The sequence below is a fragment of the Alligator sinensis genome, unplaced genomic scaffold (assembly GCF_000455745.1).
Source record: "Alligator sinensis unplaced genomic scaffold, ASM45574v1 scaffold527_1, whole genome shotgun sequence".
NCBI classification, from domain to species: Eukaryota; Metazoa; Chordata; order Crocodylia; family Alligatoridae; genus Alligator; species Alligator sinensis.
The window spans coordinates 94,653-114,193 of record NW_005841958.1 but is presented as its reverse complement, the minus strand read 5'-3'; the positions used below and the strand labels follow the sequence as shown (position 1 = coordinate 114,193).

Here is a 19,541-nt window from a genome sequence, read left to right as displayed (position 1 = left end):
TCTGCCACATGGGCCCAGAGCCCCTACAGCCACTGCTACTACCAGTGAATGTGGGGGGTGTTTTGTTTTTTGGGGTTTTTTTGATTCAGGAACTGCTGGGGCTGGGCAGGGCAGGGACATCAGGGGTGGGGCTGAATGGGGGGGCAATTGGGGAGCAAGAGATGCATGGGGTGGGCTCTGCTAGGAGGCTCTAGAGCCCCCACAGCCCCTCAGGGCAGGGACATCAGGGGTGGGGCTGAATGGGGGGGCAATTGGGGAGCAAGAGATGCATGGGGTGGGCTCTGCTAGGAGGCTCTAGAGCCCCCAGAGCCCCTGTTGTAGCCGGTGAGGACAGGGCTTTTTTTTTTTTTAAATGCCAGGACTAGACTGGGGCTCGGTGGAGGGTGGGGCCAGGTAGGACAGCCATGCGGGGCTTCTCCTGCAGATCCCCCCACCTGGGGAGAGGCAGGCACAGCCAGAACAGCCACAGGAGAACTTGCAGCCACCCGGCTGTGCCTCCCTTTCCCCAGCTGGTCTGAATCACTGCTGAATCTTCCGAAGCTGATTCAGCCAAATTGATTCAGGACAGTGATCCAGATCTCTGAATTGAATCACTGTTCTGTGAATCAGCCGAATCTGAATCAAATACTTCCCTATTTGCACAGGCCTAGTTAGTACTGCCATTGTTCACCTCCTCACCACCAACACACTATGCCTATATGACTTTGTAGTCCAGATTGCAGCAGTAGGCTTTGCCCTCCTTGTCTCATATCCCCATGCAAATTCTGAGCTTTAAAAAGGGTCACACTCTACTTACAGAATTCATGAATTGCCACTGGCCACTCATTTGTTCTTCTTAATAATTATACTATATTTAGAGAAATAGGCAAACGGCTAAAGTTCTGTGTCAGACAGTCAAACAGTTCATATGTAACAGAGATCAGTTTTGAGCTCTATTTAGATTTGCAAACCTAATAAAAATGCTGCTTCAATTGTTGAGCAAACAGGATAGAAAAGCTTTTAATGCTTGGGTATAAATAGTATAGTGATGTATACTCCTGCTGAGTATACTCCAACAAGTAGGGGACCTTGTCTTCTCACCCCTACACCCTGTCACAAACCCCACTATGGTCTGGGGGCTTGTGGGATGTCATAAATGTTTTATTCCACTCAGATGGCACTTGTGATTCTGTTCAAAAGCCCACGTTATACTGTATTCATTTATGTCTCTTTTATCATAAAATATAGATTGTTACACTGCCTGTATATATCTTTATGCTTTTGGGCATGGTTTAGTGAAAGACCTGAGGGATGAATACTTAAGGACAATTGCCACTCCCAGACCCAGGCAGAAGGAAACATTATTGGGTTGGGTACCCAAAACATTGTTGTCTGTAATGGGGAAGTCAGCTCCTCTAAGAAAGGCCCATCACCCCCAAAAATGCCAGGTTTCCCTGGGAGAAAAGTTTCTGGAGGTTTCTGTGACCCATGAGAACTATGACAGTATTGCAGAAGGTGCTGGCTTGGTGTTATTTTAGGGGGCCATCTGTGTGATATGCTTGGTCCCGGGGTTTTTTCCCCGTGTTGGAGAAGGGTCTGAGGCTCCAGCAGCCAGGGCTGGCAGAATCAGCAGAAAGGCTGAGTTCTGGAGATACTGGCAGGATTCCCAGGAGGGCTTGGGTGTAGCCAGATGAGGTGGGATGAAGCTTGTCTCTTTATTCTGTCTTCAAGTTTATCCTTAGTTTTGCTTGTATATAGGTCTGTGTGAAGCGTCTAGTATTTGCTTCGGATTCGGACAGTTCAGGGGACAGTGATTTAATTCAGTGATTCGAATCACTGTCCCAATTCGATTTGGCCGAATCTCCAAATCAGCCAGGCCCATCTGCCACCCACTCTCCCAGCCTGGCAATGGCTGCCCTGCCTGCCCCGGCTCCTGGGACTTGTTAAAAAAAAAATAAAAAAAGCCCTGACTCAGCGGGTGCTGCTGGCTGGGGGGTGATCCCTGCTGCCCCCCACTGCCCCACGCTGCATGGGGGGCTCTGCATGAGCCCCCTGACCCTCTCCCCCACTTCCCCAATGCCCCCATGGTGCCCCACCCAGGCCAGCTTCGGCCTTTAAGAAAAAAAAAAACAAGTAAAACCCTGGACTCACCACTCCTGCCAGGAGGAGGGTGATCCCTGATGCCCCATGCCATGTGGGGGGCTCCGTATGAGCCCCCGAAGCCCCGAGGTCACTGCAGGAGTGGTAAATCTGGGGCTTTCCTTGGCTTTTTTTTTCTTAAAAGGCCGGAGCTGGCCTGAGCGGGGCACCTGTGGGGAGGTTGGGGGATCAGGGGGGCATTGGGGGGCTCATGCAGAGCCCCCCATGCAGTGTGGGGCAGTGGGGGGCAGCAGGGATCCAGCCCCCCCACCTGGCAGCACCCAGTGAGCACCAGGGCTTCTTTTTAAAGTGCTGAGCCCCTAGTACTTACCAGTGTGGAGTCGGCTGCCGCTCCCTGCTGCAGCCACCAGAGACTGTCCGAATCCTCAAAGCTTTCCACATCTTTTCTGAAGATGCAGAGAGCTTTGAATTGATTCAGACTTTTAAATTGGTCCCCTGATTCAATTCGGAGATTCGGCCGCTGAATTGGGCTGAATCTCCTCTGAATCGAGTCACCACCCAAAGCTTTGCGCAGCCCTACTTGTATAATTCTTTTCTCCTACATAATGAATCCTTTTGTTGTTTTGTCTGCTTATTGATTGCCTGTGGAAAGAGCGATCTCCGGGCAGGTGATATTCCAGGCTAGCTAGCCGGTTCTGCAGTAAGGGAGCCCTAAAATTTCGTTCATAACCCAAACGGGAGGCCACCTGGGGCTGGCAGAGAGTCGCCTGCTGCATCTGTGAGGTCTGGTGTGAGGGCACTGGAGCTGAAGCTTGCAGGGATAAGGAGTTATTCTGAAGCAAGCCTTTGCTGTGACAAACAAAAGGACAGAGGGGAGACATTCAGAGCTCTGGGGGCATCCCACAGATGAGTTTGTGACACTCCCAATGACTTTTTGGCATGCTGCCTTTAATATTTGTTGACTTTTTACATGGATCAACCACAGTAGAATAGTTTCTGCCTTATTGGAAGAAGGGGGTGGATCAGAGCTCTAAATTCTTTCTTTTGGCTCCACATAGCTTCCCTTCTTGCCTGGTAGCTTGAAGAAAAAGGCTGGGGTGTATTTCAGGCAGTGCCTAGCTCATGGTCTGATGGTGAAAGCACTCTGGAGGGATGCAAGAGACAGGTCCAGGTCCCTTTGGACTGAGAAGGCCAGACATCACAACTCCCACTTGGGCCTGTTAAGCTGAAAGGTGGGAGAGCCCTCCACCAAACAGTTGCAAGTTGGAGAAAAATCACAACTAAAGTTTTGGGGACTTACCCTGTATTATGCATATACCTGAGCTCAGAGGGGAAGTGTGGGACAAGTGTAGCTTTTAAGTACCAATAAACTCTAAACTGCATGATGGACAAAACAGTAACTTAAGCAACTATGTGGCATTGATGCATGTAAAGGTTAAATAGGACGTGGCCCTATATTTTTATCTACTGAAGTGAGAACTACGTTCCCTTTGTCCTAATGTACATCAGACTGACAAACCATGAGATTTTATTCTAAATTACTCTTGAAATATATTTCAGACAAGAAAAGCAAATTTGTATTGATTTCCTTTTCTTGGTAATTAACCACAATGATTTGGGTTTTTCATATGCTACAATTTTCTTCAAAGCAAATATGAAATCAATCACAGAGTATATAGTAGGCTCTGTTACATGCCTTGTAAAAAATTAAACCCAGTGTCATGTCATTTACTGTCCAGAACCCTTCACTTCCCTTTCAGTGTTTTTGGCATGTACATCTAAGAGAGTTTCAAATCAGCAGTTATTTGGGGAGGAATTGTTTTTCTTGACCATTTGAAAACAAACATATTACCAAAAAAAAAAAAAGATCAGATTGATTACCAAGAAGTGGGTAGGAACTTGACAAAAAACAGCGTGATACCTTATCTCTGGAGAGACTACTTTTCTTAGAGAAGTTCAGTCCCACAACACCTCTCCCCCACTTGCTGAGATAGCAAACCTCTGTGTTGCAAGGAAGTTCCTCATCTTGTTTGTTGGGGTGGTGATACCAAAGAAAAAATATGCTTTAATGACCGTGTACCATTTAAACCCATACCTGTCAGTGGCAAAATAATACCCTGCCACTGGCAGGTGTCAGAGCCTTTTTGTCACCAGGCATGAGTGCAGGCTTGGAGATCTCCATTTGAGGTCAGGGAGGAGCAGGGAAATAAAAAAGAAAGTCAAACTGCTTAACTGGGATGTGTCTTTCCAGCTGTTAGGTTTCAAATGAGCTGATATTTTTAAATATAAAAATGCAATTGCACTAAGAAGAGTAAAAAGAGTTTAGTAGGTAAATAACCATATAGTATAGCAGAGAGATCCTCTACCAGCATCAAATAAGCTGGTGAGTTTGCACCTATACACGGCAGGCTTGGAGAAGGAGAACTCTTAAATGCACAAATGAATCTTACAGTGCAAACACTTATTAAGGAACACAGAAGTGCAGTGCAGATCACCATCCCTCCCCCAGCATCTTGCAGTCGTTCCACAACTTCCCATGCATGTTGTGAGGGGACAACATGGGAGCCTTAGTTCTCAGTTACCGAGGTGCATCTGTATCCCGTGGTATGTTTAGGACCCTTCCAATGCCCCTGTTGCAAAGAACTGAGGCTCAGTGGGGAGAGAATCTGTCCCCTTAGCTCTGGAACTGGTTTTGTAATGTCTAAACGCTCTTAACCGGTCTCTGCAAAAGTTTTGCATAACTTAATAAAAAATGTTTAAAAAACAAGGAAACATCTAAAAATTATAAAAGCAAATTAACAAAAAATTGTAACTAGCTAGTATATCTCGACTATAAGCCTCGTAGGCCATCTTCTTGGAGGGTAGCAGCCTGATTCCCTTTGATCTTCAGCCTGCTTGTGAACATTTCTGGGTTCACGTCTAAAGCTTGTATTAACCTATATGACTCGCATAGCTCCTGAGAAAGCATGCTACCAGGACAATGCCACAGCTTTTATTTTCACAGTCATCAATATTTACTGCTGTTTCAATAATCAAATGCTTCTGTTTTTGTTGCTTTTCCTACCTAGATGCTTTTGTTGGAGGAGTCATTGGGCTCATTTTCGCATATATTTGCTACAGACAGCACTACCCACCTTTGGGTAACACATCTTGTCATAAACCTTACGTCAGCCTCCTTGTTCAAAACTCAGCAAAGACAGAAGAGAGACCTACAGCAGATAATGCTACCGGCCTGCCTCTTGAGGGAATAACTGAAGGACCAGTATGACTAATGAATGAACAGGATGAACTTTTAGCCCTTCTCACACTCCTCCACACCAGTCTCTTAACATGATGTTTCTCATGGTACATTTGGTCTTTCTTTTTAATACTATAACACCCTTCTACTTTGAAAAGCTCAGCTCTTCATTCATACTGTTTTCTTTTTCAGCTGTCCGTTTTCAGTCTATTGCAAGATTAAAACAGAAAGTTAAAAGAAGGAAAATCTCATGGCAAAGTTAGTTAAACGAATAGCTTAGCAAGGATGAATTTGAAGATCCAATAGACCTGAAAATAGTTGATCTTGTGAAACACTGAGTATTTCCTGGGAATTTCTGATTGCCTTGAACTCTTATGACTGCAGTGGGTGTTGAGGGCAGTCAGCATTTTCGAGGAGATATCCAGCACCTGTCATAACCAACTCTTGGTCTGTTTCTTCATATAAATTTGATATGTAAGGGCAACATCCTTATGTATATCTTGTGGTCTTTTCTCATAATAAATCTCCACATGACAAGAATATTTTGTGCTAGTTGTGAAGTTTTGGCAGGGTTCTTCTGAAGTGCTAGTGAAATGGTAGTTTACAAGTATGAAGAGTTTGGCATCTGAAAAAGCCAAGCTTAGACACATCACTGGTTTCAAAAGGACGGTGCTGACAGCAGAGCTATCCAAAGCTATTGAAATTGTCAGCTTGCAATAACACATGTTTATAGGGTGGATTAGAAAATTGATATTAAAACATTTGGATTTTCCTGTGAGCTCTTGCAGCAATTTCTTTCAAAATGAAGTGAAACTTAATGACACCCATGACATCCAGCAGGAAAAAACCAAGAACAAAAACATGATCTAAAACTGTGAAGATGCAGAATCGCTGTGTTTTCTGTTAATCTCAGTGTGCCACAATTGTCCTTGTGTCAAAGTCTCAAATGACACACTGCAGCAATGGTGATTTCAAGGAACATAAGGACTTTGAGTTTGTGACCATTGGTTTTTCTGTTCATGAATGCTTGTGTTAGTTTACAGCACTATAAATATACTTGCTGGAAGTCTGACAAAAAATGTTCTGTTTGATCCTTTCTGCATTTTCAACTCACTTAAGGAGAGTATTCACAAGGGGCATTTGTGGCCAGTCCAAAGCCCATTGAAATTCATGGGAATCTTACTATTCTACTCTTTGTTGGCTCTAGATCTGGCCACTGGTGGGGAGGAAGTTAGCATGTGATGAACAATAAGTTTATTATTTTTAGGTTTGTATTTCCATGACTTATTTGTGCACTATGCAGTATCAAAAATACATCATGCTCCAGTGAAATGATTTATCCTTGGATGGCAGAGTGTTAAATTCCAGCATTTCCTTCAGTAGATGTATTCTGAAAGAGCAGGTGAATGTTCTCAATCACACCCTAACAGTCAAACCGTTCTCGACTAGATCAGCGGGTTAATACAATCAAGACAGCTTTGATAAACAATACCCATTATGGTGCTTTAGACTGGAGGAGACTGCTGCCATAGTTACTTTATACCTAATGTGTTCCTGTTGGAATATGTATTGGCCTTGTAGGCGTTTTGTGATTTAAACAAGTTGTGTATGTCTATGTAAAGGCTTGTCATTTCTTTTTGTCAAAGGTAACAACTTTGTAGTTTGGTTTTGGGGTTTTTTTTGAGAAGTGCCATTCCCTCAATGGTAATGCTTGAATTTTTATAGCGAGGAAGAAATAAAAAAGTTATGAGCCCATTTTTTAAACTAAATTTAAAAAGCAGTTGCACACAAGCTCAGTGTACACATAAATGAAAAGCGAAAAGAAACATAAAGGGGAAATGATCTACAAAACACAGCATAATAGGGGCAAGTCCAATAGGGTTCTACCCTTAAAACTTACGTAGCTGTGCCAGTAAGATGTATGATTTTATAACTATGCCAGTAGAGGACCTAGTATAGGTGCAAGTATACTAGAATTACTTTACTTGCACTGGTATTACTATGCCAGATTGCAAATTATAAGCATTGTTATGCTGCTTTAGTTGCATTTATATTAAAAGTTTTGCCAGTAAGTCTGCAAAACCATCTAATGCAGGGAAAAAGTCCCCCTAAAAAAACACAAGGTGATAGTGTGTGATACTTGCCTTTCTATAGAGCTTTAAACCATTCCAAGAAATTCTGTAACAAGGATATAATTTTCTATTAATTCAGATAGGATGATGGAAAGCCTTAGCACAAGGTTTTAATTTTTATAAATGAAATAGGACTTTTCCCATTACCTTTGTGTTTCAGTAGGGGAAAAATCATCTTGCAAGTTATATGCAAACGTTTCAAAAACGTTAAATCAAAATGGACTGTGTATAATGCATTCTGCATGTTTTTATAAAGACTTGGCTTATTCTTAAAAAATGAGTAGGGCCTCCAAAATGCGCTTTATAAATTCCCTGTATTTTAATGGCTTTTGATACAGTAAACTATCTTCCCCTTGTTAAGTTGGGATGTGAAAGGTTTACACAGCCTTTAGATAAATAGCAACTGTAAAAATGTTGGAATATGAAATGTAATGCAGCATAAATACTTACATTGCAAGATAAATGAGTGAAAGGACATAGCAAAGCATCAAAGAATATAGTATTTTTAATGGGGATATTTCAGCTGAAAGTCATAAAATAGACCATGTACAAGTTTTGATTAAATGTAATTAAAATTATGAAAGATGTAATGAAGTGAAACTTATGGAAGGATCCATCGGAGTTGTAATTACTAGTGCAAGTCAGTATAGGGAAGGCATTTTTGTGGATCAGTGTATTTTAATTTCATGCTCTCTTAATGTGAAGGAAATGTAATGTTGTAATGCACCAATAAAACTACACATGAATGTGGGTTTTTGTACATCTGCGTGTTATCATTATTTTGGTAAAGAGAAGGTAACCAATTTGGTTTCATTAGAACACCATACTGAATGCAGCAAACTGCCAGCCTCTCAGTAACTACAGTCATTTAGTGGCAAGCAGCAATTCTGAGAGCTATTTACTATTGCTGTATGAAGGGAGCTGCCATCTTCATTTAGTCAGAATGTGCTATCCACTTTTCATGCAGGAAAACACAGCATTTGTGTCTTAGCCCTTGAAGTTAGTCTCAGAATATACAAGCAGCTGAATCACAGCCCACCCCTTTGTCGGTGAAGTTCTGTATATCATAACATGCCAAAAATTCCCGACTTTGTAAATCATCTGATTCAAGAAAAAATGAATATAATGGAGAACTGAGGGGAAAATACCAAAACTCAGAGAATATTGGAACAATTATGAGACAGATGAACTTCAGAAAATAATTGCTTTGTGGAATGAGAGTACCAGAAGCACAACCAGAAGTGTTTATGTTATCTTATTACTCTCACATGTTCTTGACTACACATTCAGTTAGGGTCTTGACCACCGTTTTTCGTTCCACAACAGTATATCATATTTAAAGGTGTATAAGTCGAGTTTTGAGGCCCAATTTTTAACACTTGAAATTCAACCTCAATTTATACACCATATCACCATCCCCTGTGAGCGGTGCCAGGCTCAGCGCTCGGCTGGTGCAGCTGAGGCAGTGCTGCCCACAGGGATGGGGGCAGCCAGCCGAGCACTGAGCCTGGAGCCACTCACAGGGAATGGGGATGGGGCCAGGCTTGGCTGGCATGGCCCCATCCCCTGTAAGTGGCACTGCCTGGGCTGTGCCAGCCAAGTGCCAAGCCCAGAACTGCTCACAGGGGATGGTGCCATGCCAGCTGAGCACCAGGCCTGGCCCTGTCCATGCCAGGCAAGTGCCAAGCCTGGCACCGCTTGCAGGTGATGGGGTTGGGCTCAATGCTTGGCAGTGCTGCTTGCAGTGGATGGGCCAGACTTGGCATGTGGCTAGTGCAGCCCAGGCAGTGCCGCTTGCAGGGGGTAGGGGCACGCCAGCCAAGCATCGAGCCCATCCCTGTTCCTATCCCCTGCAAGCAGTGCTGAGCTTGGCGCTTGGCTGTTGTGGCCCAGTCAGCACCACTCACAGGGGATGGGGATGGAGCTGCACCAGCTGAGGCCATCCCCATTCCCTGTGAGTAACACTGTGGCATGTGTCTATCTCCCAGGTGCCCACCCTGCAGCGAGTGCTTGCAGGGGCTGGTATAAGTTGACCCGATATTTCTAACCAAAAAGTTAGGTTGACTTACAAACCAGATCTATGAAATTCCTAACTTTTTGCATCAGAAAGATGGGGTCGACCATGATATACGATGAGTACTTTCTAACAGGTGAGAGAGATTTTTTCTTGAGAGACAGAAAATAATGAGTTGTTGGTAAAATAAATATACTTCTTTCTGGTTTTCCACTGATAGAATTCCATTGACTTTGATGGACCCACTCTGGAGTTATGCCCTACTGTGAGTATGAAGCCAAACTCTAAGCAGTTACATAATTTCTGTCCATGTACCATATTTCTCCAAATCCAAGGTGACCCTGAATTGCAGACGCTCCCCACAATAATTAGAATCTATACATGGGAAATGTATACATTTGTTATAATTTTCCATGTGTAGAATATAATTATTGGGGGGTCATCTTAAATTTGTCCCCGCCCCCCGACTTTGATGGAGCAAGCAGCAGCAGGGAACAGGTGGTAAGAGGGGCAGGTGGCAGGGGAGTCAAGCAGCTAGAACCCTATCTCTTGCCCCTCTGCTGACTGTCCTTCCCCCATTTTCCCTCCCCCATGCCTGCACCCTTTTGCCCCTGCTCTTCCCTGTGGTGCCTGTGGCTCCCCCATGCCAGCACCCCCCCAGTGTCTGCCCCCTCCCACCATTTCCCCCTGCACCAGCTCCCCCTTTCCCCTCCCCATTCCTCCACTGCCACTTACCCTGAGTTCTAGGTGCAACTCCAGCCTCAAGCCCACTCTGCAGCACAGAGCACATGCTGGCTCTGGCCACCACTGGTTTCCTGGCCCTTGGCTGAGCCAGGCAACAGCAGGTGGAGCAGGGTCACATGATTTTCTTTAACCAGAACTGGGGCTGGGGTCAGAGCTGCTGCTGCCACCACCACTGCTGCCTAGCTGGGCCAGGTGGAAGGGGGTGGAGTGCCGCTGGGGCTGGGGCTGGGGCTGGACCCAGCCCTGGGACTTGGGGTAAGCAGCAGTGGTGGGGGTGGGGTCAGGCAATGGGATGAGGCAGAGGTGATGAGGGAGCAAGGCATTGGCTATAGCTCCAACTCCAAGTCTGGGTTGAGGCTGGAACCTGAGCTGCAGAAGTCGCCTGCTCCCCTGCTGTCTTGTATTTGAATCCAAGATGAGGGTCTTTTTTCCCCCCATGCTGAATGGGAGAAAACCCCCTCAATATTAAATTCAACTAAATATGGTACATCACCAATATTTGATTTGACTTTCTTAAATTATTGGTAGCCAGAGGAGTTGGAGGATCTTTCCAGCTTCTTTGATATGGTGCAAGACAAAGAACCTTTAACAAAAGCTTTTGTCAGGAAAGCTGAATATCTTCCATTTGGGGTTGATTCAAAGCAATTTTTTTCCATTTTTTGGTTCAGCCACCAAAGTGAAAAATAAGTTGTTCTGATGCCTCTAATATGTAGGTAAAATGTAGGCTTCCAGTGAAATCAGTGGAAAACTGTCATTGACTCTAGTAAGGATAGTGCTGATGATTCCTTCAGAGAGGTGTTCTAGTAAAGTAGAAAAGAAGAGAAAGAGAAGCTCACCTGTAATAAATACAGTAAAAGGAAACCTTATTCCATAATGTTAGAATTCAGTTTCACACAGTGAGCCAAAATCTGCTGTGATTTACCACTAGTACAGCTCTATTGAGTGTAGTGAGTTATATGGAGCTTAGCTTGATACAAAATTTGGCCTGTTAATATTGAAAAAGCAATTTACATTTCCATAGCTTGAGACCTAATCACAAAGAACTATGAATTGATGCTACAATACAACTCACTGTATCAGGAGATGGATGCATTTGAGAGGCCTTTAATATAATCTGACTGCTGCCAACAACAGCTGTTTGGAAAGGAGGGGGGAAGGAAGGAAAACCCAAGGAGTGAAAGAAGATCAAATAGAATTTGAGTGGGCAGCAAAAGAAAGGAGCTCCCTGTAAGCCGGGGAATAAAGAGGAGGAAGAGACTCGTAGGCAGAGGGAGCATTGGCAGCAGATCCAAGAATATCATCAGTGTCAGTAGAAGCCATTGCCAGAGGACAGTAATAGCTGCCAGAAAAAAATAATTAAAAAGAACTAATAGACAAAAGAAGAAATAAAGAGGGGGCCTATGACCCAGTCAGTGCTCAGTTGTAAGATGTCAGCATGGAATCAGACCTGAAGAATTGCACTGCACGTGTGTGCACATATAACTGAATGAAAGAGAGAGGGAAGGTGATATCTGTCTTTAGACAGAAATCCCTAGATCATAGTTTCCTTGTAAGAGCAAGGAAATACCCTTAGCCAATGGAAATTCAGACATCTCCAATATGTTGGCTGCCATTGAAATCATTGACTCTACTGAGATCAGGAAAGTATTGACAGCCCTTTCCTGGAGGTGTGAGTACATATACTGCATTGCAGAAAAAAAGGACCTGCAAAAAAGAGCACCCTTTTTAGTTTCATCTAGGCAAAGTACAGATGGTTAAAAAGCCCAAGTCTGAATAAGTTTGATCTTTGCCAGTTAATCTAAGCTATGTAGATTGAATTGATAAGCAAGCATGCAGACATTCACTTCTGATTTTGAAAATGCAGCCACATGCCTGCAGTGGTCCAAGCCAGAAGCCGGGGGGGAGCACTAGAGCATGCCTCCCTGCCTGGCTGGAGCAGACAGCTTGGGCCAAGACTAGCCTGCCCACCCTCTGCGAGGGGGAGGTTTGTGGGGGACCTGCATCCCGTGCTGCTGGTGGACTGTGAGTTAAGTTGAATCTGGAGGGGATCAGGGACAAAAGTTCAATTGACCAATTTAACCTAAATCAGTTAAGTCTGATACGACATCCATCCAGGTTGATCTTAAACTGGTTTCGGCCATTTGGAATTTGTCTGTTGTGTTACAGATTTGAACCAGTTTTAAATCCCTTATACTGGTGTAATTTCTGCCCCTAGCCACAGTGAGCTAGAATATGCACTGGTGCATTTTGTGAGCTGAATTTTAGCTGGTTAGCAATTATATAATTGCTTCCATAGCTTGACACCTAATCATAGAGAACCTGTGGACTGATGTTACATTTTTACTCCTTTATAACTTGCAGTATCCTCTCTGTTTGAGAAAAAAAATATAGGTCCAAATTCATCCTTATCCTGACTGGACGGATGAACTTGACTCTCAGAGAAGTATGAACTGGCTCTTCCTCACCCATAGGGAAACGCCCTGGGAGGCCACTTTGGAGCTCAGGAGCTAAGGGGCCAGGAAACGCTCTGTGGTCTTACTCAAAGTTTCCCAATGGGTTTCCTTTCAGTAGGAAAGGATTTGTGCAGTTTAGTGCAGAGTTGGCAGTGTCTAAAGGCTGTGGGCTCTGTAGGTCTCCACAGAAGTATACACAGTCTACTGTAGATATAGAATTTGCAAGGAAGGCTGGGCTAACCTTCATGGATTGCCGGGTTCCTTACTAGCAAGGCTTTTGTGCTGGCAACTAGAAAAAGGGACCCACAATAAGAATGAACACTGCTACAAGCAACATTCATTTGTAATAGCATATCCACCTGGATTTCCCAAGGCTTAGCTAGGGGCAATGACAATGGGTGAGATATTTTTTTCTATATCTTGGCATTGCCTTCAAATTTATGCAAAGGAAATAAGCAGATGAGTTGGGGATTAAATGCTATGGAGATATGATTTCTTCTTTTCATGCTGGGATTTTTCTAGCCTTTCTGCTCTCAAAGGTGAAGAGGCCAATCCAACCCTTAAGAATCACAGAACGAGAGAAAGTCAAACTAACATGCTAAAAGGTTTATGTTCTACCTGTATAATAGAAAATATAAATTTTTGAGAAGTAAAACCTCTTTTCTTGCTCCTCTACATCTTCCTAACTAAGAAAAACATTGCTTTCAGGAGAAGTTAGCACTGAGCATGTATATTTTTTCCAGTAATTGTCATTAGCCACAGAATCTAAACTATTATTTTCTCACCCAGTGCTTTCTTTTATAATCCTTTTAATGTCCTCTCAGGTGTATCTATTTATTAAATACATGCTGGATACTATGTATTATAAATTCATTATACAGAAAATAAGGTTTAAAATAATCCAGTTCCCCGAATAATGTCTTAGGCAGGTGCACCACAATTTCATTTAAATGAAAATGTTATTCAAAACCATGTAGTAATGTAGTTAGTAAACTTTGGCTAATAGTTTCCAAAATGTTCAGCATAGAACAAATTGCAACTCCAGAAGAAACACAGCCAAAATAGCTAACTAGTAATGCAGTGGTGGAGTATGTATACTCAGGTCAGTCTGAAATACTCCTCTTACAAACTAAGGACTTGGGAATTAATTGATTTAGATTTAACCATTTATTGAAAATTATTGATTTACATGATTTAAAAAGGGTTGATTTTTTAGAATTCAATCTGTATGTAACAGTTGTTCAGCATTGCTCTTTTTTTATTAAGAATACTGTCATCATTTAAGAAGCTGTTGGGTTTTCTATATTATTCCATGTTTTCCTTTATTGTATTTTTACATATTTTGTCTCTTACCTTCCTTTTTGATGTACATTCTGCATTGATTTAGGATGATTTCTACATCATGCTCCCAGGAGGTTACAACTAAACTAAATGTACCCAATATAAAAGCACCTGTTTACAAAAAAGTGCAATAGATTTTCTTTTCCAGTGGGTGCATCTACACATGCACATTTACTGTGCAGTAACTGAAATTATTGTGCAGTATGAGTGCATGTCTACATGTGTATGCCCATACTGTGCAGTAAATTTAGTGACTTACACTGACTTGAACGTAAATTTGATACCTGCATTATGCCTGCCCAATTAGTTACTGTGCAGTAATGCACATGTAGACACCTTACTGCATAGTAACACTGTGGGGAGACTGACTTGGGACTAACTTTAGTCCCAAGTCAGTCCACACACAGCGTTAATGAGCTTCAAGGCCTATACATGTAGATGTCTATACTTACTGCGCAGTAAATTTAAGCCAGCATAAATGCATATGTAGACACGCCTACCAGCATGAGAGTCAGGAACCCTTCTCCTACACAGGAACATACCCAGAGAGAATAGAAAACCTCATAGCTCCATCAGGAGGTTAAAAGCTGCTCCATCTCCATGGAGATGACTATGGGACATTGTCCACTACAGCGAAATTAGAAAGGGGAGAATTCAGGAAGATGTAGTGGAGAACCCTGCTGCCTAATCTCTTGTTCTGATTGTCTTTGAGGCAGCAGGTGGGGACTTTGCTAAATCTCAGCAGAACACGGATATTGAACATGTATAAAATTGCAATGACAAGACTGCGCTGATAGTTTGTGATACACTAAAATGAAATGAAATTCATTCCCCATGTGCCTAGATAATTCAGCTGCTGGACTGGTTCTATAATTTTTTATTAAACTCACAGAAACAGCCAGAAAGCCTGCACCTGGGGCTAGAGAATCCAGAATAGCTATGCAGAAGCCAGGTAAGTCACACGAGGGTAAGTGAGCCAGCTTCTAGAAAAAAAGTTTCCAAAAAAGAAAAGTACATGTAGTATAAAGTAATGCAACTTTCTGTAATCTCTGAGGCTAAGCATGAATGAGGCATGAAATAGAAAAACCCTACTCAATGTCATGAACAGGTAAAAACAAATCTGTGATATACCGAATCAGTTTGTGTGTTGTTGGGCAACCAGCCTAAAACACAATAATGAAACACGACTAACTACCTAAACATTCATGCTCCTAGAATGTAGATTGCCTATTGGATGATCATTTCAAAGCTGTTAAAGGATTTACAACCATAAATCTCATAAATTTCAATAGGAATAGTAGGTCTAAATCTCACTAGCAGCAGTGGTGACGCATAGGGGATGCACGTGCATCTCCTGAGAGCACTGGTGCACCCGACAGGCCGTGCTCCCCATTTAGGCGATGGGTGGTGGTGGGGGGGGCAGGTGGGAGCACTGGTGCCCCCCAGCAAACGCTGGCCAGGGAGTGGACGTGCTGGATCAAGTGCCATGGCCACTTCCCGGTTGGTGTGATCAGCCACAGGGGACCCCCCCCACCCCGAGTCAGCGGGATTGGCCACTTGGGGGGGGGGGGGGCACCTGCCCCCGCTGACTAAGATGACAGTAGTCGCCCATGCCAGCAGCTTTAAAAATCGCATCTACTATGTGGTCGGCCCACTGCAAATTTAGTAAACTCATCCTGATTAGTATATGTTCCTCCCCCAATGGGGTTTTCTTAACATATCTAACATAAGTCTAATATTAAGAAATCATTTATTCTGGTCAAGTTATAACAGATATATGCATCTAAATTTAATTTCTCAAGAAAAATAAACCAAAGCAAAACAGAACAATAAACAAAACAACCCACTAATGGCCTTTTAGTGCTCCTCCAGGTCCATCCTTCGACTCCATCTACCAAGTCTTTATTCTAAATGAGGAAGCAAATTAAAATGGAATTTTTCTTTGGGGGTTAGAGTATATGCTCTCTCCTTATCCTTGATGTTGCTCAAAGGACTTTAAAAGGCTTCTTTGTGTTGCTGCTTAGTCCCTACACTCATTTCCTTTTCACCTGCGTTTTCTGATGCCAATACTTTGACTGACTTAATCCATCCTTCGAAAACTTCTCTTTTTCAGAATGAAAACCTGTTGTATTGTGGCCTGACTTCTGCAAATCTGGCTTCTGCACTTTGGTGAAATACATAAGCAATAATAAATTTTGAACCAGATGTTTTTTTCCCCCTTATGGTTGCAAGCCAGACCACAAACACCGACGAGTTTGTGCACTCATATTTGACTGTGGTGAATAGCTTATAGCAGCCTGGATACCCAAATGTTTGGGCAAATACTGTCTTGCCCTTACTCAATAGACAATGGAATGGGTGCACATCTATTGTTCAGGGAGTCTGCACAGGAAGTTTTCATTCCTTAAATATCACAGAGCACTGCTTTGCAGTGTTCCATCTGTGCTATCAAGTATGTCTGAGACTAGTCATCAGGGATTCTGGTTTTCTCTGTTTAAAAATTGCAAATTCTCTGATAAAAACCCTTAAATTCTCTGATTAAAAACCCAAAGTTTGTGATTAAAATGAAACACCACTATATATATAGGTATCAATTGAACACAATGCTTTATTGATATTTTTACAATTTTGAAGCCTAACAGTGCCCCAATGACTACAATAAAATAAATTCTAAGTACCTATACGTTTTGGTATTTTATTTTTGGTTTTTTATCATGGAAAATCAGTGCCGCCTCCCTACCCCCTTCGTTCACCAGGACACAGGTCCAGTCCCCCTCATTCCCCACCCACAGGCTCCCCACTCCTGCTGGTGCCCCTTGCCACCCACAGCCCCAACCCCACTAGCCGTGCTGGAGTGGGCTCCCAGCTGCCAGGGATACGGGACCAGGGACCTGGGTCCGCAGCCCCTTCCCCCTGCAGCAGCGCCTGAGCCCTGGCTGCTGTTGTGAAGTGAAGTGCAAAGCCTAGCTCCTCCTCTCCCATGGACAGCACAACCAGAGTGGATCCTGGGGGGGTGGGGTGGGGAGGGGTACAGGCTGGCTGCTTCAGGCTCCCTATCCTTCTGCCCTTCCCCTGGGGCCTCCACAGTTCCGCGGGTGGGACCTGGCACAGGAGGGCAGAGCAGGGCCAGGTGGGAAAGCTCCTTGCTGCTGCAAGACCCACACCAACATGGCAAATTGCCCCCTGCCCTCCGCAGCAGTGAGGGGCACAACTCTGCACTGCCATCCCTGCTGCTGCTAGGCAGTCAGGGAGTGCTTCACCAGGGTGGTGTGGGGCTTGCAGTGGCAAGGAGCTTCCTTGTCCAACCCTGCTCTGCAGTGCCACACTGGATGCCACCCACTGGGATGCAGAAGCCCTGGGGGGAGGGCAGCGGGGCAGGGAGCTTGCAGTGGGCAGCCCATACCCCTCCCAACCTGTGTACAAATTGCTGGGACACATGCCCCTCTACCTTCCTGGGCGTGCACACAGCAGTGGGCAGCCAAACCCTCCTCCACCCCCTAGACAAGCCACCCGCAGCTCTGTCTCGCTCCCTGCCAGGGTCCTGCAGTCTCACATTCCAGCTCTGGGCCCCAAACCCCACACACCACTCCAGCTGGGCAGTATCCCCAGCCCTACCCAACTCCCTCCCTTCATCCCTCCCTCTTTATGGGGGCCTCAATTCCCCTTCCCCACACCAAACTTACCTGTGGGAGTTGCTCTCCCAGATGCCTGGCAGCCATGTACATGTATGAGCATGCACATGCACATGGCATCCCCTCCCTGATTGCCTTTCTGCTCACCTCAGCCCCTTGCAGGCTGGAACTCTGCCAGCTCAGTCAGGGATGTTCTATTTCTGCTTAGCACCCCATGAAATGCGCACATACTAAAGTTGTATACAAGGACCAAGATTTGCACACAAGACGCTCAAGAGTTGGGAAATCTGGAGCATTTTACCTAGTACAACCAATAAAATAAGAACTTGTGACATCTGAGTAATATTAGTTGTATAGGAAATCATTATGAATAAATAAGGGAACTCTATAATGAGAAAATGATCTGGAATACTCATATTTCAATAAACAAATTTAAAAAACCCTTTCCCTGTCTGAGATTTTTTTACAGAAAAAGTGATTTTCATATGTGTGGTTTTAATTTTCAATAGTCAGCACAGGTATTAATGCTTAAGAGCTATCATTAATGTAATCATCATACATTCTAAGCAACAATTACCCACACAACATAATTGTAGCTCTTAAGAGACCAGATGTCCCAATGGAATTGTCCATTTAAATCCCAGCTCTACACTGCTTCAAGGGAACTTGTATTATTCCTGAAGACTTGAAATATAATGCATCTCACTCTTAAAACATGAGTTGCTTGTAAGGCAGTGTGTTCACTTATATAATTCGAAAAATTCTAGTTAGGACTTAGACTGACAAATTTTCCACGTCCTTCCCAAAGACCCACATCTGCCATGATGCCTACAAAAATGCAGCCTGATGTAAAACCAGGATCAAGTTAACATACTTCTCCAAAACCGCTCTATATTCTCTCCTTAAATTTTCTCAGATCTTAAGCAGCCTGGCGCAGGTGTCAGATTATCCTCAGCCTAAGGTACCATGAAATGTAACACATTTAACTGAATAGGGATAGAGCATGCCTGGTAATGCTGATGTCCCTCAGGACATGTTTTGCCCTAATGAAATCATGTTACTAGCGTTATCCATGAAACACAGAAGCTTAGTAAAATATTTAGAGTCTGATTCCACTGATTGACATCTGCCCTAAATGTACACTTCTGTCACCGTACTGGAATTAAAAATATTCTGGTTATTCTCCATCTCTCAGCATCAGCTATATAGAGTGCAAACAATTATGAGAAGAGAAAAAATTTGTCTAACTTCATCTCACTGGAACCTTTTTTTATGAGAATCATTGTGTGTTGTGGGGCACGAATTCTGTCATCCTTATGTTGAATAGCACCTTACTGGGGCCATTGAAATCATGTAGTGGGGGAAACAAGGGAGCCTTTGTACACACCAAAAAATTGGCCTTTAAAGAAGCTTAAATGCCCTTTTGCACTGCTTTAATGGCGTTGTTGTTTGCATGTTTGACGGCGTATTCTGTTTTAATGGCATTGCTGTTTGCATGTTCAGTGGCGTATTCTATTTTAAATGAATTTGATACGCAGCAAGATAAACCATCTCCAAGGTGTTTTGGTTTGCTACCTAACAAAGTGCAATAGTGCACAGGGCACTGGAAGCCAACATGCTTGGCGCTTGGTGGGCTCCACGCAGTTCAGGGGCTGTGGGACCCAGCGGCAGCCCATGGAGGCAGGCTCTGCTGAAGAAAAAAACAAGCGGTGAGCCTGATTTTTTTTTCTTCTCTCCCTGAAGCCTGCCTGCCTGACTTGTGCATGTGCCCAGTGCTTCCCTCCATTGCTGTTTGTGTGTGTGTGTATGTGGGGTGGGGGGAATAGTGCTTCCCTCCATGGGTGCAGCACCCTCTGGGACTGCTTGGACTGGGTGCCAGTGGGTAGGTGTTATCTGGGGGGCCCCCAC

The 19,541-nt window shown here is 43.8% G+C and overlaps 1 protein-coding gene across 2 annotated transcripts in view; it reads left to right on the top strand.

Moving 5' to 3' along the window:
• PLPP4 (phospholipid phosphatase 4) overlaps positions 1-5,454 on the top strand; it is a 70,135-nt gene extending 64,681 nt beyond the window's left edge. For both annotated transcript variants that reach the window (XM_006020537.1, XM_025200203.1), the window contains one exon: positions 5,148-5,454. In XM_006020537.1, coding sequence (XP_006020599.1) covers positions 5,148-5,347 — 200 coding nt within the window. In that variant the 3' untranslated portion in view covers positions 5,348-5,454. The remainder of the gene's footprint in view (positions 1-5,147) is intronic.
• The last annotated feature ends 14,087 nt before the right edge of the window (positions 5,455-19,541 follow it).